The sequence below is a fragment of the Periplaneta americana genome, chromosome 14 (genome assembly GCF_040183065.1).
Source record: "Periplaneta americana isolate PAMFEO1 chromosome 14, P.americana_PAMFEO1_priV1, whole genome shotgun sequence".
NCBI lineage: Eukaryota > Metazoa > Arthropoda > Insecta > Blattodea > Blattidae > Periplaneta > Periplaneta americana.
In genome coordinates this window covers 84,847,389-84,873,745 of record NC_091130.1, presented here as the reverse complement: position 1 = coordinate 84,873,745, position 26,357 = coordinate 84,847,389, and the positions used below count along the sequence as shown (strand labels likewise).

The following is a 26,357-nucleotide window of genomic DNA, read 5'->3' as shown; positions in this document are numbered from 1 at the left end:
AGGCTCGTTGCATAATGTACTATTTTAATCAGACTTTTGAGACAGAGTTTAACAGGAATAGGACCGCCTAAGGACTTCACTTGACTTGCAAGGCTTTTCTGCCTATGTATCTCATGAACTTCTCCTGACTGGCAAGTATTTCCTACCTATCTGATAATTTTGGTTGTTTAAATTCTCTAACTCCAGTTTTCAGAGTACAACTTTAACAGTGCTCAGCTTTCAGGATAAGATTGAATCAACGTACGAAGTATTAAAGTTGAAATCTCCCTGACTTGTTGTCAATCTAGAATTCAATTAGGATTTCCCACTCTAAGTGACTTTCTAGCAACAAATAATGATGAACTCTTGCCCGATATAGGGCAAACATTGGTAATTTCGTGATAATTTCATGAAAACTAATTTAAAATGCAAATGTGTAAATATATCCTTATTCCGATTTTTTCATCTAAAAGACGATAACTTGCTGTACAAATCTGGAGACATAAAAGATTGGATACGTTCTTGAATATGTGCCAAAAACCACTTTTACAACTTAAGCTGAAAGGTTGATTATTTCGTGATAACCTTGGTAATTTCGTGATATTGCATTGATAATTTCGTGAGAGGTAGAAGAATTGTGGAAAAATTAATTAAAGTCAAATGAAATTATCATTTATTGTTACAAGACTTCAAACATAGTAATTCCGTCTAATATTCATAGCAAGAAAACATAGAAATACATATCAACACATAATAAGAATGAAATCAAAGTAAAAATTGAAATTGAAAAGGGATCTTCTTTGCCCTGAAAGGGTGAACACTTTTATTACGGACTTTACTATAGCCTATATTACTAGGGTAACTCCAAAAGTAATACATAACGTTTGTTTAAAAATTATATTTTTATCCTATAGCTTTGCTATTTTCACAGAATGTAGAGGCATCCTTAAGGAACAAAATGTCACTTTTCCATACAATCCCCGTCCCTTTCAACTGCCTTACGTAACCTAGGAACGAGAGCCTGTAGACCAACACGGCAAAAGTCTGGATCAACACGTCTGAGCCACTCTTTAGCAGCGTGCACAAGGGAGTCATCTTCTAACCTCGTTCCGCGAAGGGATCCTTCAGTTTACCAAAGAGATGGTGCCACGGTGCCAGTTCAGGACTGCAAGGCGGATGTTTCAGTGTTGTCTATCCGAATTTTCTGATCTGGTCTGTGGTCTTGTGACTGACATATGGCTGTGCGTTGTCGTGCAATAGCAGAACATCCTGCTTCTCCCGATGTCGTCGAACACGACTCAGTCGAACTTGAAGTTTCTTGAGATTTGCAACATACCCGTCAGAATTAATGGTGGTTCCGTGTGGCATGATGTCCACAAGCAAGAGTCCTTCTGAATCGAAAAACACAATTGCCATAATGTTTCCTGGCGAAGGGTGTACTTTTGAATTTATATTTCTTTGGTGAATTTGCATGATGCCACTCCATTGTCTGCCTCTGTCTCCGATCCAAAATGGTGGAGCCATGTTCCATCTTCTTTTCACAATTCTTGCAAGTAAGTCATCTAGCATCTATCATTGACACTTAGCATGATAAAAATTCAAACAGAACCTACATTGAACCCATTGCGTCTCCGTTTTCTTTTTTGTTATCACATCTTGTCTTCAGATTTCTAAAATTCCTATTGTAATACATTTTATGCTATTTTAAAAATTGTAACACTTAATGCTCAACAAAATTTCGCCTCAAACAGCTAAGGTTTCTATCAGTAAAGCTAAGCCTATATGGCGACTACAGATGTATCTAAAATTCCAAAGACATTTCCTAAAATTTAATGAAGATACAATAAATCTTTGTACCAAATATCATTTGCTTACCTTTAGTAATAAGCCTGTAATGTAATTACAAAAATTCACAAAATTTGTACGCCTGAGAAGTCGACGCAAACTTGCTCTCTCCAAACATAAAAGCTCACTGAAGCAACTACAGTAGTCACACAAAGCGTAGCTGTATGTTTCTGGAAACTGGACAACATATGCAATCCCTTGGTGGAAATTTGGACCTCGTAACACCATTGGTTAGTTCACAAAAGAACAAAGAAAAAGTATCACGAAATAACCACTGCCACGAAATTACCAATGTTTACCCAACTTTGAACTATAAAGAACATCTTTATTCACAACATTAAAATTAAGGGAATATTTTCCTTTCTGAAAAAAAAAAAAAAAAAAAAAAAAGTGGACAAAGTGTTGGTGACAAAAAAAATAGTTGGTCCGTCAAAGAAAAAGAGAAGATGTTATAATTATCTTCTGATTGGAGCATAAAAATCGTGTTTCCTAAAAGGACCCTGTTGCAATCTTAGTTGTATGCGCACGACATGTATCCCGATGTTTTTCCAATTGCAATATAACACTTAAATGTCATCAACCTACTGTACTTGTGTCCAGTGAACATGTTCTGTTATGGTAGGCCTATCCCTAAAAAAACTAATATAGAGTCAAATTTAATATTGAGCTAAACTTTCAACATAAATTATCTTTAGTTGAACCAGACTTCTCAAAACTGACAGCTGCAAGGTAATATCGACCATCCTATTAATAATTTTATGGTAATTATAAGATCTAACTTAATTTTTTTCTCAGAAAAACGTGATAGAACGTAAAATATTTATGTATATACAGATTATATTGAAATGCTAAAACTAAAATTTAATATCGCATCCAATTTATTAAGGATGTGTAATTGACTACATTATGAAATATTAATTCAGTAGAGGATGTTTACAGGCTAAAATTACATAAAACATTTTAGGGGGTCCGCCAAAATTAAATATGAACTATAAGGGGTCTGTGACATTTGAAAAGTTGAGAACCACGCTCTTGATATTTATCTCACACTCAGTCATGAATACGCCCAACACTACACAATTTGTGAACCTTTCCTCAGTATCAGTTGTCATCTCATGGACGATCGATACCGTTATACTTAATAGGTAGCTCTTGGGCAGCTTAAACTAGGAGATGAAAGTACTCTCCACGCAACTTATCTAGGTAGCTGGGTTCCCTAGTGCTCTCTCACTGCCCCGCAGCTATAATGACGGTCATGTAAGAACAGCTCCTAAACAGCAAATATTGCCGTCTTGTTAGTGTTGCCAACTTTTACCAGATATCACACGATCCTACGTATTAAATTTTATTTATTTCTAGCTAGTTAGTGACTACAAATTAAAATTATAAAACAACAATGTTTCTAGCCACTACCGTAAGAGCCAGGCTCGTGTACGGTGTGATCTTAGCCAATAATATAATATAAAATTAGAAGGACAGTTTATTAAATAAGGTAAGTAACTTAATTCAAACCAATAAATAACACACAAGAGCAAAACAAAAATAGAAGAAAGAGAAAAAGAGAGAAATAACACATTTAATATAAGTTGACAATCAGACAGAAGCCAGTGATATTTAATAAAAACATGAATATAGTCGACAGAAATAAAGGGTAAAAATACACACATTTGTTATATTATATATTATGAATAATTTTATAAATTTATTTTTTAAAAGCTTCAATATTAAAATATTTCAAATTTGGAAAATTGTTTGTAATTTTATTATAAAGTCTTGGCCCGAAACTAGCACCATGTTTAAGAGCTGCACTTGTATGACATTTAGGCTTAACTAATTGGTAAGAAGACTTTTGTCTTCGAGTACGATATTCATGTCGATTAGATTTATGTTTTATTTACTTATGATTATTTATTTACCGTACTTTATGTTGGAAGGTTATTCTAAATAATTAAATAATTTGTAACATATTTTCGTAGGCAAACTATACGACAAAGGGATCAACATGTCTGGCAATATGAAATTCATTGGTTTGACTAAACAATTGACTCACGAGACCTAACCTAAAAATGTATTTTGTTTGACATGATTATTAGTACTAACTCCGAAAACTTACCTGACTATGTCTTGAATTATAACCACAACGCAACACACAAAATAACTATTACGTATTAACTTTTTTAAGTTGGTTATTTAACGACGCTGTATCAACTACTAGGTTATTTAGCGTCGATGAGATTGGTGATAGCAAGATGGTATTTGGCGAGATGAGGCCGAGGATTCGCCATAGATTACCTGGCATTCACCTTACGGTTGGGGAAAACTTCGGAAAAACCCCAACCAGGTAATCAGCCCAAGCGGGGATCAAAATCGCGCCCGAGCGCAACTTCAACCCGGCAGGCAAGAGCCTTAACCGACTGAGCCGCGCAGGTGGCGATTAGTATTAATATTAATTCCCATTTCAGTTTGGATGATAGGCCTTTCCCCTCTACTCACACTCTTTACCATCAGTGAATGAGAAGATGCTGCTGTCTATCTCACAAACGTTCAACTAATTGACTTTCAACACTCTAACAAATTGCGTTATTTAAAATTTGTACCAGTAATCTATATTTCGGAAGTCTACACTAAGCGTTTGTATTTCGTTTTTATTGCTGTTCAAATCAACTGGCGCATTAAAAAGCTACTGACATCAGAAGATAACGTTTTCTTCACCGCTAGTTGCTACTCTACGGCATACACAATGGGATAATCTGCACTGTGTCACTCCCCTCTGACTTCATAATACAAACTAACATTTCTTAATTTAATTAACTATTATTAGTTGAAAATATTACAAGGACGGCACTAAAATATACTCAAAATGTAATTGTCAAACATCTGGATGGCTATATTTTATATTTACTTATCTACTTTATTTAACATTTTATTTTCTCGTGTGTACGGCTTGGAGGGTGCAGGTATAAGAGGTAACAGCTAACATCTCTGTCGCTGACTGACTCAGGGGAAGTAGAAGGGGAAAGAAATGCCTTCTCATCCTCTCAAGTTGTATGAAATGTCGTTTAATACTGATATTAATTAAGTAATTATTAGTATGTTCAAATTTCTCTGGCTTCCAGTAACCGGCTCAGAAATCTAGCACAATTTTAATTTCATGAAACTCCAGTACCGACAAATAGGCTATATCGATATTTGTCTCAGCTGCCAACATACCAGTTACAAAATCACCACCATTTGTAGTATTTGTCAGTATCGAAATTCGAAACGAAGTTGGCAAAAGAAAATTCAATCTGCAAACCAGAAAATCACCACAATCCACTAGCATATGCAGTGATGGGGAAAAATGGTTAGGCTTCACCCTTAAGGTATGAAGTAAGCTGACCCGGACTATATCTGCTAGTTACCTGACCATGGCTGCAGCAGTTGTACGTGCAGTTACAAAAACATCATTCGGTATTATCAGCGCATTCCATTGGATATGGTAGGTGAAAATGTATTGATTCACAAAATAACAAATTAATATAAATAAATTACATTCTTCTTCGTCTGCCTACAATACAGTATAATCAAAACTCCAAATATTGTTCACTCTTTCTTATCGTTTACGCAGTCCGCCTGGTTGGCGCAGTTGGTATAGCGCTGGTTTTCTATGCCCGATGTTGCGGGTTCGATCCCGGGATAGGTCGATGGCATTTAAGTGTGCTTAAATGCTACAGGCTCATGCCAGTAGATTTACTGGCACGTAAAATAACTCCTGCGGGACAAAATTCCGGCACACCGGCGACGCTGATATAACCTTTGCAGTTGCGAGCGTCGTTAAATAAAACATAAGATTTTTTAACATAATTTACGCACTAGGTAGTCAAAGTCTGGCAGTCATTTCATACCCAAGTTAAAATTCGCCATGAAAATGCCACCGTTTATTAGGCCTACATACTATATTCACTTTTTCAATATCCGGCTGTTATTGACTCTTGGTGCTTTGTGTAATACTCGGTTATGAGAATATCTCCGAATATCCAAATCAAGCTTTCAGGTTTAACTGGCTGTAAAGTTGATTTGAATAATTTCGAAGGAAAAATTGTTTCGTGGGCGGGTATCGAACCCGGGACCTTTGGTTAAATGTACCAACCCTCTACCAACTGAGCTACCCGGGAGCTCTACCAGACACCGATCCAATTTTTCCCTCTGTATCCACAGACCTCAAAGTGGGCTGACAACCGTCAGCAATGTTGGTTGCTTGACACACAACCTTCATATACAAACTCAGTAGCCTACAGAAACTGCAACTGCGAAAGTACAGAAGTCGAAACAAAAGACTGGCCCCTATTGTAATCAAATTACCAGATTTTAGAAAGAGAAGAAGATAGTTACGCTCTCACTTGCACACAGTGTAGACATGGCTATTTTATAAGGGATGAGGAGGACGAATCCCAGAAAAGTACATAATTATTTCATATGCTAGAAAGATGAGCTGACAACAAGGAGGAAGTTTTCTTGAAAACCATAAAACTTAATAAGGGTTTCGCATTGTGTTTCATCTTTCAATAGAGGTAGACTAGGTCACTGTCTTCATATCTCCATATTTTTGTGAGATGTTTGTTCAGAGATTTTCCCTACGCTACCTGGTTTACAGTTTTAGAAAATAACAGTACTATTGTGCTTTTAAGTAAGCAATTTCCGAGAGACAAATATTGTGGGAATGTTTAGTATGAATTTGTATTAACAAAATAATAATGAATATCAAATACAACCGATTAATTTTAATCGACTCAATTATTCGATTAAATATTTTTGATCGATTAATCTTACAACAGAAATTGATCGATCGATTAAATCCCACAACACTAGTATTTCAGGGTCGGGTACATTAAGCATGTTAGCATATCTTATACTAAATGTGTTGAGTTTCACAAAACGCTGTTTAAAAAAAAAATAAATACTTGCACAGAAGAGATCGAATAAAAAACGAAAGCACAAGAAATAAAAGGAATAACAAGAAGACAAATACTGACCACAATAACTGCAGATAGCCTGGAGGAAGAGTAACAAAAACTTGCGCTACGAACGAATGTGAATAAGAGAAGTGGGGAAACAAAGAAAAGGACTGCGACACATTCCAACCACGGAAGGACGTAGTCAAGCAGGGAAGAGGACTCGGTGTATTTATTAGAAGTACATAAACAGACACGTTAAGTTTCTATAGAGTAGAAGAAAGGATAAGCAATTGAACAAAGTGGTAAATCTGAGTAAATTAATGCAGTCCACACCAAACGCGATGCCATAACTTTGTGTGCCACAATGAAATGTTCCGTGAATGAAGTCAGCTGTTACCTAACAACTAATATTTACGAACCTATTCTAATAGTCACATATATCTATGCGTTACAAAAAATAATTCACTGCTTAATTGTCGTTCTGTGCTACAAGCAATTGTTTCGGGCGTGTCCTCATCTGCCTACGCATTAATTAATATTAAAACGTTAAGTGAATTCATGTCGACAAGACCAGGCCAGAGAAACGCGGCTAGACATATGTTAATCGTCCCACATTACTTACACATTGCCGATCGTTGGTCAAATGTGTAGCCGCAAAAAGTCACAACCAACTGGAGGAGTTTTGCGGTCGTGCACTTTCAAATCCGTACCCCTTCTCCAAAAGAATCATTGCTAAGACATTCCTCATCACAGATTACAATAATCTTTCAGTAAAAGTCTGTTTGTATCAACGCTTTACAACTCAATTTTTAGTCGGTTTATTTATATATTTTAATAGATAGAGTCGTACTTTCGGCATAATCAACAGTAACTTGCAGACGAAAGAAACAGTTCCAGATAGTTGAAACATAACATTGCTTACATCTACAATTTCCGTAATATTGTAAAATGCCTTCTGAGTCAGTCAACCAGAGATAAGTCGTTTTAAGGCATTATTTTCAAAATCAAAAGTTTCTCGAGGCAGCTTCTTGCATATCGTCGTTGTTCCTGCAATAATTCCTATGTGCAAAATACACAATTTTTCAGTAGGAAGAAAAAACACATTTATTCATCCTATGGCAGTGGTACATAGGAGACTGTGAATTCTTAAATTTTCGAAAGAAAGAAATGTAATTACATATAGGAGATTTTATTATTTGCTGTGTCACTATTTAAGTTATTTAATAGAGCAAAAATCTGAAAATCGATACATATGTCACATAGGAGTTATTGCAGGAACGACGATATTCTAAGATCACTAATCGTGTAATCTTTCATTTCGGAACGTAAAAGTAAACCTTCTTCTTAAGACCATAAGAGTGTGAACAGCTTGTAACCTCAATTTTTCATTTCGTAACAATATAAAGTTGTTTCAAGGACAGTCCAGTAAATTATAGCATAACGAATATTTGTCACGATTACAGTCATGATTTCCTCTTTCATGATTTTCACTTGAGGAATTGAAGACAACCAGTTAAACCTCCTAGTGCCCTTTTTTGATATTTTCTGGCAATTATTACTCGAGACTAGTAAGTTAAACCTTATTTAACAATGCTTGGAAATAAAACTATCGATGTGGAAAATATGGTATTAAATTTCTCAATAAATAAACCATCCTTGATAGTTTGACAGCAATATGATTAACGTGCTCTTTCCAGGTTAGTGTGAGATTTAACGATACTGTATCAAATAAGTATGCTTACTAGGTTATTTAGCGCCGATGGAATTGGTGATAGCGGTATAGTATTTGGCGAGATGAGGTCGAGAATTTGCCACGTGATTACCTGACATTCGCCTTACATTTGGAGAAATTTTGGAAAAAAAAGCAGATAATTAGCCCAATTTGGAATCGAAACTATGTCCGAGAACAGCTCCGGATTCAGTAACTATGCTATGAAACTTGTATTACAATTAAAATAAATAGCTTTTAGAGCTTGTTACACGAGATGTAAGGAGAAAGTATTGCGATAGTGCAGATAAATTTGTCCCCAGATTTCCAAAAAAATATACATTCTCCGCATGCTAACAATGTCCTCAGCAGCAGAGTCTTTATATCTGTCTGTGCATTTGATCTTCTGTTAACGAGGGGTCATACTTGACCGAAATGCTGTTTGACTTTTCATAACGTTTGTTCAATATGAAGAGAGTGTATAAAGAAGTAAATCAGTGAAATAAAGAAGCATCAAATACATGTTATATATTACAAAATGTTAACTAATACCTCATCGTTACTGTTGGAATTGCCTACATAAAGAGACATCATCCCGGATGGCTGGGTAGTTTCATTCAGGAAATATTGAGATAGTACACATTGTTGTTGTTTAGTCAACTGCCGAAGACAGGTCTAAACCTCATAAAAGATACCAAGAGGGCACCACTTATGAGGCAACTAGGCCAGGAGATAATGGGGTAGAGTGGTCCGTCCCAGGATCTGTAGAGTAACTTCACGCATATGGGGGGAGTCTATCTGGGACGGAGTGTGTTGCGGACAGCATCAATTCGAAGCCGCTAAGGGGTAAGATGCTCACGGTAGAAAGTAAAATAGAGTTCAGATATAGGGAGGGTCACATAAGAACAGTTCCTAAACAGCAAATATTGCCGTCGTGTCAGTGTTGCCAACTGTTACCAGTTATCACACGATCCTACGTACTAAATTACTTATTTACTTACCGTACTTTATGTTGGAAGGTTATTCTAAATAATTCAATAATTTGTGACATATTTTCGTAGGCAAACTATATGAGAAAGGGTTCAACATGTCAAGTATTTTGTCTGGCAATACGAAATTCATTGGTTTGACTGAACAACTGACTCACGAGACCTAACCTAAAAATGTATTTTGTTTGACCACATGAAATTATTAGTACTAACTCCGAAAACTTCCCTAGCTATAGTCTTGAATTATAACCACAACGCAACACATAAAATAACTATTAATATTAATAAGGAAGACTGTTGTACCTTGAAACACTTTTCACATTTTATTTTATTTTTAATTTTGGAAAATTAAATTTTTTAAATGAAAAATGCTTGAAATAATTATTGAAGATTCTTTTACAACTTCTTGTATGTATTTTCCTATTTTACAGATCTATTAAAGATGGAAAAAATAAAATGACGAGATATGTAATGTGATCAAAGGTACAACAGGTTCATGTACCTTGAAACATACCCTCTTGTAAGTTGGAACACATGGAATATAGGTGGGAATATAGCTGTAAAAACTGATAATCATATTCAAAATGTATTTGCAATCATAATCCAGAGCAGGTTCTCTGTTTGAGATTTTATTTCCTGGAAGAGCAATAACTGCTTCAGCAGCTTTCTTCAAGGTAGCCGATCAATTGAGGGCCTCTTAACTCCAGACTTACTTCGTGACATGATCTTAAAATAAAATAAAAACAAAAAACCGATAGTATCATGTACCTTGGAACATGCTCCACGGTACAAGTTGTTTTGTGTTCAAAGGTACAAAAGTACAAAAGGGTGCACTTTTAAACAAATATGGCTCCCGAAACTAGAGACTAGAATAAATCATGGATATTAAAATATGTTATTACTCACCAGATGATAGGGAACACACTGTACTTGATTGATAGTAACAAATACAACCTGGTTTTTTTGTTAGAAAACATATATCAACGAACGAAATGTTTATTTTTGGTACTAAAAAAAATATTTTTTTCCACAGAACTCACACTTTGCATTAAATCAAACCGAAACTACGACCAGAGCTACTTAGCGGCTTTCTCTACAATCTATTTCAGTTTGAGTCCTCTAGGTAGCAGCAAAAATTAAAAAAACAAAAAATGTTCAAAGGTACACTATGCTAAAGGTACAACAGTCTCCCATACTGATATTAATTAATTATTAGTATATTTAAATTTCACTTGTTTCCAGTAACGGCTCAGAAATCTAGTACAATATTAATTTCATGAAACTCCAGTACCGACAAATATTGTCGATATTTGTCTCAGCTGCCAACATACCAGTTACAAAATCACTACCTTTTGTAATATTTGTCAGTATCGAATTTCGAAACGAAGTTGGCAAAAGAAAATCCAATCTGCAAACCAGAAAATCACCACAATTCACTAGCATGTGTAGTAATGGGGGGAAAATGGTTCCCCTCCCTGCAAACGATTGTTAGCATCGTTCAACTAACACCTCTCTCCAGAGCGATCATTGGTGCTAGCCCTCTCACGTACCACTTGCTCAGAGATCTCGTTTTGTCCTTCTACTCTACAGATCCCTGGGATGGACCATAGCTACATATTACACTAGTCAGACTTCAGATGCATACAAACAATTGTTATCCCTCTGACACATCGTCAAGTGAGATGTACTGCCTGGTAATAGATGTGCATATGAGCCAGAATCTCAATCAGAAGATGCGATACATATAACCTCCTAAATATAAAACAAATAAGGATGAATCCGCCAACATAATAAGCACAGGTTGCGCATTCCATGTGATCATTTGGTCAATGTTGCAGCAGAACCACAACCAGAGCCTTGAATGAACAAATAAAGCTCCCCGACCCAGAGGCGACTAGGTGATACTTTTTTGTATGTAGGATATGAGATTGACGACTGGCGATCAAGACAGAAACTAATATTAATAATATAATATTAGTAGTAATAATAGTAGTGGTAATAATAATAATAATAATAATAATAATAATAATAATAATAATAATAATAAGCCTATGTTAGTCTTTGACTCACCATTCTGGAACTGGCAATTTATTTCTAGTGAAATTCGATTGTCCTACCCTTTTTTAGTTGCGAACAAGGCATCTAAGCCATTGTACTGCCCGATATTTACCGATGCTCCGTCGTAAGTTTGCGTAATTAATTTCTTGCTACAGTTAAATTCTTCTAAATGATCAAATACAACTTCAGATATTCTTTCGGCTGTCCTGTCATCAGAAAGTCCTGTTAATTCTTGTATTTATTAAAGCTTATTTAATTTATCTTTATGTAATTTTGTTTTTTTATTCATTTTTTTATTTCATATAATTTTAAATTATTTATTATTTCGATTATTCTATTCTTTTAAGATGACCAGTGGACTGCATTTAAGAAGGCTACAAGGGTACTTGAAAATTCTTATTGTAGTCTCTGAGAGGGTCTTGATCACCCAGAAACAATGGTTGTAGTATTAAGATACGCGGTCATATCCTCAAACGCGGTTAAACTCAAGCCATACCCCTCCATCCGCACTCTCCCCTGTCCCCTAACTTCACTGCTAGAAAAAACCGTTTGCTGTAAGATATTTGGATGGTTCGTCGGAAATTATTTCTGAGCTGTGCAGTGGCGACAACTCACGACAGAAAGTGGAAGCTTAAAGGAAATTATTACATCGGGACGCATTAAAAATCAAAATCTGTAATTAAAATGTTTTCTATCCTCAGAGGCACAAGATTAAACTGTAGGATCATCCTCATATCCTTCATGGAGGAATCGCCACTGCCCCAACCAAAGAACGCACTGCGGAGGGCATCGACGCAACCCCGTAAGGGGCAATGCTATAATCCTTTTTATTTTTATCGAGTGACACGCAGAAAAACGCTCCACTTTGAAAGCAGCACATCGGTATAGTTCAATAATAAGAAATACAGAAATATCGTGGAGAGACAGGATGTTATGATTTACTGTGAAGCCATAATAAATTTTGTGCCGATTTCTTGAAAAAGAAGAAAAAGAGAATAAAACCATTTTGGCTTATCAGTAAGCAGAAGCTTTGTTTGGACTTATCCTCAGGTTTAAAGTGTTCTTCATATGAATATTTCGACGCGTCTGGTTTTGAATATGAAATTACGGGCTTGCTATTCAGACATAAGATTGTTTCATAAAAAAGGCTTAGGCTATAGACACGTCCGACCAAGACAAAACAAAGGAACTAAAGCATACAAAATACATTACCTATGATCCCTTTGGAAACGACTCTTACTTCTCTTTAAATATTATCTTTTTATGCTTCATTAGGTAATAAACCATGGGCTGAAATGCATTAATGACAATATATTTACTCCTGTTAAAGACTTTGTAACACCGAGTTATTGCGTCGTAATGTGTTACCAGCTCCATAACCTAATCACGGACGTCTTGTTCATTTGTAGTTTATCGATTTCTATTAATATTCATTTCGTTTGTTACGTCCATTACTTTTCTCATTTGTTTCGTTCTTCACTTTTCTCGTTTGCTTCTGAACAAATGAAAGCTACAAATATTAGTTTTCACTTGTTTTCATTTGCTTTCTTTTCAAATGAAACCAACAAACATAATTTTCAGCAGTCATTTATTAGTCATAGCGTTGCCTCATTGCCTCTGTGGTGTAGATGTTCATACCAGAACGATGCAGCGGTTCCCATATTTTATTTGTGTGACCTTAGCTTAGCAAATGGTATGTGGCTGCTTTGTCACTTTATTACTTGTAACTGAAATTATAATACAAGTCATAAAGCTCTCACGAAACTAAGAAGGTCCGAATAGAAGAAACTGCATCTAATAATAGCTACCCCACATATTACAGATTTGAAAAATCTCCTAACTGGTGGAATTTGGAAATGAGATGAAAATAGACAATTTCGAACAAAAGCTTTGCGAAAAAAAATACTGCAGTGACGCAAGATGCAATCTTGACAAAATTAAACAATAAATAATTTCATCCTTTTTCAGTATAACAACAGTTTCCAAAATTAAAAAAAATTAATGGATTGGGCATGTCACAAAGCTTGACAAAAGGGGAAAATTAAACAAATAATTTGAAGAATATCAAGCAGGAGAAAAACTTTCAGACTGATAAAATGATGATTTATAAAACAATGTCAAATTTCTCCAAATTATTAACTTAAAAAACTAACATAGAATATTATGCTGTGAATTCAGAGCCAATGGCTTCAAAAGTTTATAACTAGAGAATGTCAAAATATGCCTGCATTCAAACTATAAAACATGCACGATCAAGCGAAAAATACATTAAAATATGCACTTTCAGTTTTGTTCCAAATTTCTTATTTCACTTCACATTTTTTTGCACATTTAACAACTAACAACATTTCTAAATTGATTTCTGTGAGGTACCTGCGCTTGTCAGTCAATATGTTTTTGTTGGCAGAGAATGATCTCTCTACATTGCAAGAAGTCACGGACGCGAACTTGAATGACCCTTTTTTTCTCTGTTATTCAGTTTTTATTTCTTTTCCTTCTTTAATCCTGATTCCTGAAACTAAAATGAGGGTTATAAAAATCGAGAAACTGAGGTGTCCACTCAAAACCATTAAAACATGCATTTAAACTGAATATAGTGTATATTATACCCATGATTAAGCTAAAAGTTGCTTAAATATGCATTATGCATGTTTTTATCCCCAAAAAGGCCAAAACATGCAAATATGCACGGAAAAAGTACACATATTTGGAACCAAAAAGTAATGAAATGGATAAGTTCTAAGCTTGAGCTATATCCCATGTTCTTATAAAAACATGCAGTTGAGCTATTCCACCTCAAATCGACCGAAATATAGAGAAAATTGACCTTACAATTTATAAATACAATGAAACTTTTTTGTACGTAGAGAACTGTGATACAATGCTTTGTGCAAAGTCTGAGGCATCATAACTTCATAGTATTTAAATTTAAAATATTTAAATTTATCGTATTTTCATAAAATTAGCAACTTTAAACTGTTGTAGCTCCGAAACCCTTTCACCCAATGATCAAAATCTTGGTTTATTTTGATGCTGAGAAATTATAGTTTATATTGACATATAAACAGATTTTCTTACTTTTTATGGAAATGAAGAAATTTAGATTATTCTTCATTAAGACGCCTTTGACCACGAAAAAAATATTTTTTAAATATAGGATTAGATTCCGCATTGAAAATACAAATAAACACATATTTTTTACTGATGGTATGTTGATAAGAAAGTATTGAAAATATCAAATAAAGAAATTAAATAGTACGCGCGTGAACTAGCCAACTGACTGTGAGACGGGAGCTAGCCCAGATAAGCAAGGCCAGGAGACAAACACGTGATGTTTCGTCTAGTAGCGCATAGCTGGGCTAGCTTTATCACAAGTTTTCATAAACACAGGAGTAAAATGACGCCCAACGCTCGCTTATCTTCAGCTCTCGGCCAGTGCGTGCGGTATTGCGTCGTTCAAGTCCAGGCGTGTGAAAATAATTTATTTAATACCCTCGAAACTTGTTGCCATACCACTAAGCAAACAATGCCGAATCCCTCTTAATAATGCAAGGTTTTTTCTCAAAAATTTTTTTACATTTTTACAAATGGCCAAAAAGCCTAAAAGTAAGTAAAATCAGATTATCTGTCTCTCTGTGTACAATAAAAATTAGGATTACTTCTTAACATAACATACCAAATTTCAGCTTCAAAATGAGCTCCCGTTCAATGTTCTGAAGTAAATGGTTCCAGAGTTCTGAGCGCTGAAAGAGGCTTGTTTTTATAAAATACGCTAAATTTGTCGCTCAACCATACGAAAACCGTTTGACTTTCGATACTATATTTTTGAAAATGCACTCTCCTCAGCACCTTGTATAAATAGGGAAAAAATTAGAGTATAAAAAATGCGAGGTTTTTTACTGATCGATTTCATATGAAATAGCCCATTTGCATGGAATTCTCGTCTCTGTTTATAATGCTTTATTATAAGAAGTGGGTGCAATCATAACTAGCTGGGGGGAGAAACTGCATTAAATTAAATAAATTGTTTCCTGAATTTGCTACTTAGAACCACAAATTTATTCGATAACTCTAAAACAATATAGCCTATAACGCTTCAATAGAGATGTATTTGTTTAAGTTATTCCTACTGGAATTTTCAACATTGCAGCAATTCTGAATGGGAAGTATAAATAATGTTAAATAAAGAAATATTCCTTACAGTTGAATTGCATAGTAGACCAAATACTGAAACTTTGTGTGTGAATGACCAAATACAAAGTTTTTGGCTCGAGTTTTTCGCCGCTGTCAACTTCCTCCTGCGTAAACGATACGACAGAAGACTGAATGAACTCTCCATGCGTTTAGTTGACCCCTCAGACCATATTCAAACCCTGTGACTGTAAGACACTACAACAAGTAAACAGGCCTATGAAGGAAACAGTGCACAAACTAGAAAACTTGGGCAAATAACCTATAATGAGAAACGTAGCTATACGCGAGGAATATTCAGTTCTATTGGTTCTCGAGTGATATTATCGATTAATGAAATGGATTGTGGAGGAGACAGTTGTGTGATGTTGCCATCACAATAAGTTTGGGCGCTAATTAAAGACCTCCCCAGAAAAAAGATGTAACATGAAATTAATGAAACATGTAACTTCGGTGGAAAAAATCATTTTGAAGCATTCATTTGTAACGATAAATTATTGCTTCAATAGTAGAATGAACTTGTATCCTTGATTAATCGAATGATTCTGCTAGTAAATATAGGCCTAACGAAATATGCCCCTGAAATTATTTTCCTTTCTCCTGAAACGTGTATTATGGTTTTGTTGGTTACACCCTTATTCAAGGGAAGTCCAATTCTAATATCGCAAGCATATTTTGCAATGCTGTTTTGTGCGTGTATATCCAGGAGCGAAAAAAAAAAAAAAAAAAACTTGGAAAATATGTCTGTAAAAGCTTGGAGCAGGCAGCATAGTATAGTCTCGGATAAGGCGTTGCCCTGCAAGACTGAAGATCACTGGTTCGATTCCCGGTATCGTCATGAAATTTTCTCTATTGATCTAATCCTAACAGCCGTACAGCCACAGAATCACTCACTTTCTAACAGAAATGAGTACGAGGGTGTTTTACTTGTGAGTAATGGCGGCAAGTACGTAGAACTGACATCCCTACTATTACTAATGCCTATTGTGTGCAAATGTGATAGCCTTAACCTCCCACTGCCCGGTGTGCATCCGTGAGCACTAACGGAGACAACTTAACTCAGACGAAAAGTAACAGAGGATTTAAGGAAATCACAATGATTGTGTGAAACGTTAGACTGGAGTAGAAGCAATAAAATACAGCACGTACTTTCTTCAACATTGTACTGTAGTGTACTTTGTTTGACATTCATGTAGGATATATAACTAATACAGAGGGTTGTTTGCGATCTCTGATAACGAATTTGAATGACGTTGTGTGAGTGAGGAATGACACCGACAGCTGAATTGCGGCGAGAGGTGACAGACCAGTAGTAAGTGATTTCATAATCAGAGTGCAATGCCCAAGAAAATCGAGCCTTTTTGGGAGGGGTACATAACAACTCTTTCCGGTGCCAAGTACAGTTACGTGAAAATCATAGGAGCCTGCAAAAAACCTGGTTTCGTTATTTCCAAGAAAGGCATCTTGTGTGCACCTAATAAGACTGGAAAAGCTCGGATGGGATTAATTCCAGAGTGGAAAAAGCAAGCAAATCCACCCCCGTCACAAGTCGCCGCACCTCACGAGATGACACAGATTACTTTCATTCGAGTTTTACCAATTTTATTAAGTACACAGAAGATGCCTTTCTTGGAAATAACGAAACCTCGTTTATTGCAGCCTTTTTTTATTTTCACTTAACTGTGCTTGGCATTGGAAAGGGTCGTAATGTACCACTCCCAAAAAGGCTCGATTTTATTGGGAATTTCTGCTGTGAGTCGCCGTGCACTCTGACTATGAGATCACTCACTTCTAGTCTGTCAACTCGCGCCACAGTTCAGCTGTCGTGTGACTCCTGACGCACATGATGTCATTCAAATTCGTTATCAGAAATCAGAAACAACCCTGTATACCAATATTTCCATGACTATTGTATGGAAATCTTCGTAGAACAATAATTGGAGGGAGAAGGATTGCGTGGAAAACTATTTACACTTCTGTTTATATGATACCACGAGCAACATCATCGTATTGCAAGGAAATGGACAGTTTATCCGGATAGGGTTTCGCTTGAACGTTTTATATATTTGAAAAAAGTTTTGAGTTACCAAGCTTCAAAGCACACGTTAGTGCGATTACGTCCAAATAAATCAATTGTGAATGGTTGCATTTAATTAAATAGTTTATAGCTTTCACTCAAGTGTAGAGATAATAAGTTTTACGTAAGTATACCCTAAGAATGAAAGAATGGAGAAATGTAGACCTATAGCATGGAAGGAAAAACAATTTGTACGAATATTTTTTGTTGAATGTTATTGTCGATTAATACATTTAATTGTAGGTGACAGTTCATTTTGTGTTTTTGTCGAGGTAATGCGTTTTGTTTCCATTCTGATCACGAAGCTTGGGCGTTAATATTGCAGTGGGATTCTGCAGTGTTCCTCTGTTCCTTGTGAATATCTTTAAAGGACGAACACTCCAGAAAAATACAATAGTTTATCCGTCGCTTCGATTCGATTCTTGCTTGAACTTGCATTATCGTGGAATTCCTGCCTCTTTATTGTCTGAATTATTCGCTTAGACATGAACTAAAATATGAAACTCTGGAACTGCCAAGTTTCTAATTTTATGTCGTTACGGTTCGATCTCTGTGAATGTTCCATTTATGGGGTAATTTGTAAGTTTGCAATGCGAAGGATCAAATAAACGTAACCAGAGCTCATTAAACTTTCTTTCCAGCAATGACAGCAGGAAGGAATCTGGGTAGCTGCGGAACACCACGTAAAAGCACACTGTGTATGTAATTAGACAGCGAGCAGTTCAATTCATATTTACTACATCGACCGTAACAGCTATTATCTGTGCATTTCGAATTGGCGGATCAAGGTCACGTACAAAAGTACAGACCGATTATTTAGTCCTAACAGCTCAACAATGAGCCGTTCAGAGCAGAAGTGGTGTAAGTCAAAATTGAGTAATGAGGTTTAAAGTAAAAATTCTGTAAAATATAGCGCAAACTAGCAATTAATGTGTCCTTCGTGCTATCCACTGACTAGTAATAGTTTAAATAAATTGAATATTGAATTGAATTCTTACTTTGCGCTGTATTTTCCAGGATGTTTACTTTAACCCTCATTACCTAATTTTGATTTACACCACTTCTGCTCTCAACGGCTCATAGGAGTAGTGGAGAGAGCTCCGGAGTAGAGATAAGGGCGAGCGGTCAGTAAAGAAATGCAGTACAGCTTAACTGTACGAGACACATACCGCTCTACCGCACGCATGACATCCGATCGCTCTGAAGGCAAGCGACGGACTAACCCCAACACCCCTTGACGTAACTAAATGGACTCGCCAAACCCAGGCGCACATTGCCGGCGACTGTCAGGACTAATAATCGTACAGTACCAACTACGTACGAGTCACTGAACTGAAAACTGTGAACAGAAGCACTGATAATTCCGGCTGTCCCACCTGACGTTAGTTGAGGAGAATAGTCCAGTTTTGGGGTAAGGACACGTGGAAAATGCAGTCTATTGCTTGACCTTGAGCCGCCAGTTCGAAGTGCACATATAATAACTACCCGCAGTGCCTCATATGATCGGCAACCGCATGATACTAAATTTTTCAGCTTTCAGTTTTTTGTGTTAGCAAAGCACACCAAATAGCACAAAATAGACGACTTTTTCGGTCATTGTAAACCCACATGTTGTATTTCCTCCAAAAATTAGCGTAACTTCACTGATTACTGCTTGTATTCGCCAGGGTTTGAACCTAGATCTCCATGACAAGTTAATAATAATATTGAGGTTTCATGTTTTCTTGTTCACAGAAATCCCCAAGATTTCCAACACACAAGCGACGGCGGGGAGTGACGAGGGTGGCGGCGGTGCAGGAGGAGGTAGGGTTGAGTAGCTGCAGTTACCATGACAATGTCCATTGTTTGTACGACTTAACATAAAAGCAACACATTAATTGGCGGCTCTCACTCGCCGAGTGGTGTCGTCCGTTCTGTGGCGGTTTTTCCACTGAAATCTATTACATTACATTGTCATTGTTACTACAGTCTCTTCATCAGTAGCCCTAAATATAAAAGTATATTGTACTGCTTTTTTTCAATTTTGCGTAAGCTTGCTAAATAAGCTACGGTATTTTTTTTATTTCTTTCTCCACTATATCAAAGGTGTTTAGGTAAAAGGGCTTATCTCACAAAAGAAAGATTTTGTCTGGAACAACAAAAATTAAATTTTAACACATTATTAGTTACCCAGAGGTTCCCAACCGGTGTTTCGCGACACACTGGTGTGTCGTGCAGCCCCATGGAGTGTGTCGCGAAATTTTTAAATTGAAAAATAAATTTAATGCCATCCAGAAAGTCTCTTTACAACTCATTTTTTTAATTTACAACGAAGTCTTTGATATGGTACATTTTATTTTGAGACAGACTTTACCATTGAAACGTGAACTCCTGCAACACTGCTCAGTTTAATTTTTCTGCCTGATGATAATTCAAATAAAAGTGAACACTGCAAAATGCTTAGTAATTATTCGTTTACTCTTCCCACTTAGTTTAGAAACGTCAGAACATATTGACCAGTTTCAACGTATACGTGTGAATAGGTGATAGTGCAACTATTTTATAAAAATTGCTTTTTTTATATTTTATCAGGCACAAACTTTTAATTCGAAAAAGACAATCTGCATCAAGTTCTGGGTTAGATAACAGTAGTGCAATTCAAATAATGTGAGAGAAAATTCCTTTCGGGTTCAAAAAAACGTACTGCGTTTTGTAAATATAGGCCTAGTGATGGTTTTACGTAGCGTGACGATGAATATAAACAGAATCTCGAATGCCTTATATGCGGGAAAATTTTGTCAAATCAGTCGATGGTGCCAAAATAAACCAAAAAAAAAATGTTATTTTATAACTGCCGTTTTCAACATCATAATTGTGTGAATCAGCATTTTCTACGATGAAAATAGTGAACTCTAAACAAATGAACAGACTGCTGCATGTTGAGGATGATTTACTTGTTGGTCTGTCAACCATAAGGCCACGTATAGGGAAACTCGTGCAACCCACCTAGCGCAGACTTCACATTAATTTAAACTGATGGGTTTTCAAACACGATACTAATAAAAAATCTTTTATCGAACATCCAGCATAGATAGGTTGGGATTTTTTATATATAACTTCGTTTTTTTTCTAATGACTAATGCCACTCAAGTTGCGGCTTGTTTTTTTTTTTAGAATATTCGATTGCGTGTTAACTTCGACCTATATATAACACTGGATATCCGACATTACAAAGAAGCTGTTATTAGTGCCTTTTTTTTCTGGCGGAACGCGCTTGAATGACGTTCCGGCACCTTTTTCTTACATTTTTCATCATGAAACCGAAATATGCGTCAATAACTGTGATTTAATATAATTTTTATTTGAATTCCAGTCTTAGTTGGACGAAAAGGAGCTTAAAAAGACAAAATTCGCGTGCAGCGAACAGTAATCATCTCCCCGATCGCTATAAAATATTCTACACAGAGTTCCACCACCTTTTTCTCCAGAAGAAAAGCACTGGTTATTATTATTATTATTATTATTATTATTATTATTATTATTATTATTATATTATTATTATTATTAATAAAACAAATAAGAGTGTCGCGATATAGTGGGCGTTCAGTAATGTGTGTCGTCAGTCAAAAAAGGTTGGGAACCACTGAGTTACCCTAATATGATATTATAGCAAGAAAAATACGGGTGTAGCGCTCTGATACCTCTAGGCCTATATGTGCACCCCGATGACTTCTGAGTTATGGGGGCATATTTCATTACGTATGCTATCATAACATAGGCGCAAACTTAGCGCTGGTTTCGAAAGAGAAGCTGAACTATTTGTGAGGGAAAAATGGGCTTTATAAATTATTCTGAGTTTTTTTAGCTTAATTTTTACTTTATGTCTCATGGCTAAAAAGTAGATAAGAAATGATGGGAACCTCCTGGAGTTAGGCTGGCTAAATGGAGGTAGGGGGTTCCATGTGACGTCACAGGTGGGCGTGGCCAAAGTATTACGTCATAGTGGGCGTGGCCAAATTATTGCGTCATGGGCGGGGCTTAAGTTATGACGTCACGGAGGGGGTGGGGGGGCTTAAATTATGACGTAGGAAAAGGGCGTAACTTAAATTACGTCATAAGAGTTCAAGGTTAAAGTGTGTTGTCATGCAGGTATATAATGGCATGACAAGTTCATACATGTTTATCTCCTCAATGTGGAAATTATGACGTAGGAAAGGGGCGTAACGTCATAAATGGCAATCTAAGAGTTCAAGGTTAAAGTGTGACGTAATGCATGTAATGGCATGACAAGTTTATCTCCTCAATGTGGAAATTATGACGTAGGAAAGGGGCGTAACTTAAATTACGTCAAGGTTAAAGTGTGACGTGTGGGCATGTAATGGCATAACAAGTTTATCTCCTCAATGTGGAAATTATGATGTAAGAAAGGGGCGTAACGTCATAAATGGTAATCTAAGAGTTCAAGGTTAAAGTGTGACGTGCAGGTATGTTGTGGCATGACAAGTTCATACATGTTTATCTCATCAATGTCGCTATGTGTGCTGAGTCATATCCGGCAATTGTTCTAGTTCATACATGTTTGAAAACTGCTATGTGTGCAAATATTATACATCCGGCGAAGAATTAATCTATCACACTTAAACACATACATTCTTTTAATGTAATGGTAATTTAATTGCTTGGGGAATGGGTGTTGGAATGTGGGACATAAATGGATAAAAAATTAATCTAGCACACTTGTAAATTAAACAGGATGTGGCTGAAGTGACGTTATAAATTTGTAATTGAAGTTGGAAATGGGGGAGGGGGGGGTAAAAATTTGAAATACGAACGGCATAACTTAAAGTTTGGCGTCATAAATTTTTAATTGAAGTTGGAAATGTAATAATTTGAAATGTACATGTTCATACAAGTTTGTATAGTGGGGGGGGGGGATAGACAAGTTCATACATGTTTGTATATTTGAAAGTCAACGTGTCATATTACACAAATATTGCATGATGCAAATAATATGCAAGCTGTTAATTCACATCCGGTGAAGACGCAAGTGCTAAATAATGCCCAGCTATCCAATGGATGTCCTGAAACTGGTTGTACTTTAAGCCAATTGTTGAGTAATTGATAAAAAATATTAAGATTCTAATGTACTGGTAATTGAATTGATAAATAGTAATGGGAAATGGAAATTAGAATGGGGGAATTATTGATGGCGTAAATGGTTGTACTTTAAGCCAATTGACAAAAAAAATTAATCTAGCACACTTGTAAATTAAACACATACATTCTTCTCATATTATTCCAATGTAATACATTTTGAGTGGTTTGTTTAGCGTATTTAATACATTATTACCAACATTAAATTCATCAGAATGTGACATTATTATGATTTAGAGCAGTAATTGTAGCAGATAAATCAATGTAGATGTATATGTTGAAGTGTGTAAATATTATGCAAGCTTGCTGAATCACTTCCGGCGACGATGCAATTGCTGAGTAATGATAAAAGCATGTTCTTTAAGCACCTACAACGTGTCATATTACACAAATATTGCATGATGCAAATAATATGCAAGCTGTTAATTCACATCCGGTGAAGACGCAAGTGCTGAATAATGGCCACCTTATTATTATTATTATTATTATTATTATTATTATTATTATTATTATTATTATCGTTCCAATTTAATACATTTTGAAGTAACATTTATTGGATTGATTAATAATTTAATACATTTTGAAGTAACATTTATTGGATTTATTTTAAGCCATATATTATTATCGAAGCACTTCGTAATATAGTAATTGCTTCTTCTTCTTCTCATTATTATTATTATTCGTCATAAAGAAGATTAAAGTGTGACGTTATAAATTTGTAATTGAAGTTGGAAATGGGTGAGGGCTGTTTTTAATTTGAAATACATACGTCATAACTTAAAGTGTGATGTTATAAATTTGTAATGAAGTTGGAAATGGGGGGGGGGAGGAAATTTGATAAAATTCTAATGTAATAGTAATTTAATTGATAAATAGTAATGGGTAAGGGAAATTCGCAAATGTTAATTGAAATTAGAAAGGGGGAATTATTGATGGCGTAAATGGTTGTACTTTAAGCCAATTGATAAAAAAATTAATCTAGCACACTTGTAAATTAAACACATACATTCTTCTCATATTATTCCAATGTAATACATTTTGAGTGGTTTGTTTAGCGTATTTAATACATTATTACCAACATTCAGAATGTGACATTATTATTTCGTAATACAGTAATTGTAGCAGATAAATCAATGTAGATGTATATGTTGAAGTGTGCAAATATTATACAAGCTTGCTTAATCACTTCCGACGACGATGCAATTGCTGAGTAATGATAAAAATATGTTTTTGAAACATCTGGAACGTGTTATATTACACAAATATTGCATGATGCAAATAATATGCAAGCTGTTAATTGACATCCAGCGATTGTTCTCACAGCGTTTTATGTTACACAAATATTGTATTGATTACAAGTAAATAATAGCTTTCTGCTATGTGTGCAAATATTATGCAAGGTTGCTAATTTTATATCCGACGATGAAATTGCTGAGTAATGATAAAAAACATGTTTTTGATAATGACCTTGGAGGTAATATGGCTGGATGATGAGGTGAATTATTTAGAAGTGTAATGAAAGAAATATTGCAGTTTGGAATAATTGATATTGAACAAGTTTAGACAGCAGTGGGAGGGGGGGCAAGATGATGAATAATACGCTCGAATTTATACAACTATTACACTATCACATATTTTATAAAAGATCTTTGTCAAAAAAAAAATTTGGTAGTGTAATAGCAGCCATAGCGTTAATAATGTCTCACAATATTTATTTTTAATTTTAATTTAGATGATACTGCATCCCCAGTCTCGGTTTGAGCTGAAGAAGAAGAAATCGCACAATTTAAATGCTCTGAGTATAAAAAAAAGTGACCATGATGAAGCGTGGTGAATGCTAAGCTTGATTATGAAGAATCTTTTCGGAAATAGTTTTGCACTGTAATTTCTTTTATGTCTTAACCATCCATTTCCATATCACATAACCAAAGGGTTGGGTTCGTTTAGAGAATTAAACTATAACACTTTCCTTTCAGATATTAGTAATACTTTTCCAATATTGAGAATTGGTATATAGGTTTTCAAATATTAATAATCCTTAAGAATTGGTGTATAAGTTGAGATTATTCTAAACATATATGTTACAAGAATATAACATAATTCCAGTGGTAGCTTATTGATTTGGGAAGCGGTGGATTCATTACATGTTTGTATGATAAAACCTGAGGATGATTGAGAGAATGTCAATGATTAAACTGAACCTAATCATTGGGGATGGGGATGTGCTTGGTAAAAGAAAATAGTAACAACATAAAATTATGCGTATATATTTATTCATAAAAAGAAATACAATGCATTGAGTATTGAAATATATTTTCAGTTAGTGAATCCCAATTTTGATAATGTTTCCACCTAAATTGAAGAAATTTCTTCCAAATTATACACATAACTGATGATAAATAATTTTTCCATACCCTTTGTATAAACACAACCAATAAGATGGCGCCAAGTGACGGGGTGTTTTCAGCATCCTTGCTGCAAATTGCCATGGAGACGGCGAGTTCATTTAAAATGCAGTTGTTTGTCCAAGCTTCTCGGAAACCATGTACATCATAATAGACGTTCTGAAAAAAAAAAAAACGGTGTAGCATCATACATATTGTAAATTGTATAATGTCATAGAAAATAGTAACACATACTTACATTTTTAAATATATGAAAGCACTTTATACATAATCCAATAGGAAACCTTGTACATCAATGGACGTCCTGAAACAAAATAAAAATGTGTGGCATGGTACTTATTGTAAATTATGTCACAGAAAAAAAGTAACACATACTTACATTTTTAAACATATGATATGAGTAAAAGCACTTTATACATAATCCAATAAGACACTTTGAACATTGTGTTCGAACAACGCTCTTACACCCCTTTTGCACACATCTCCTGCGACTTTTGAATGGGATATATTGTACCAAATGATTTATACCATCATATCGATATTCTCTACTGTTATATGTAATCGGAGAACAAGTTAGTCTCACACCCGCTTTCTTTGTGATAAACATTGCAACTGATACGAAAATCATAATCTTGTGACATATACGTTACAACTTGTCGAAAATCGTAATCTTGTGACATATATGTTACACCTTGTCGAAAATCGTAATCTTGTGACATATACGTTACACATTGTCGAAAATCGTAATCTTGTGACATATACGTTACACCTTGTCGAAAATCGTAATCTTGTTGCGATAATGCAACACCTTGTCGAAAATCGTAATCTTGTGACATATATGTTACACCTTGTCGAAAATCGTATTCCTGTTGCGATAATGCAACACCATGTCGAAAATCGTAATCTTGTGACATATACGTTACACCTTGTCGAAAATCGTAATCTTGTTGCGATAATGCAACACCATGTCGGAAATCGTAATCTTGTGACATATATGTTACACCTTGTCGAAAATCGTAATCTTGTTGCGATAATGCA

The 26,357-nt window shown here is 35.4% G+C and overlaps 1 protein-coding gene across 1 annotated transcript in view; it reads left to right on the top strand.

The window, feature by feature from the left end:
* Positions 1–26,357, top strand: part of LOC138713529 (netrin-3-like) — a 595,020-nt gene that overhangs the window by 394,535 nt on the left and 174,128 nt on the right. The window contains exon 3 of the mRNA XM_069845701.1: positions 19,516–19,584. Coding sequence (XP_069701802.1) covers positions 19,516–19,584 — 69 coding nt within the window. The remainder of the gene's footprint in view (positions 1–19,515; positions 19,585–26,357) is intronic.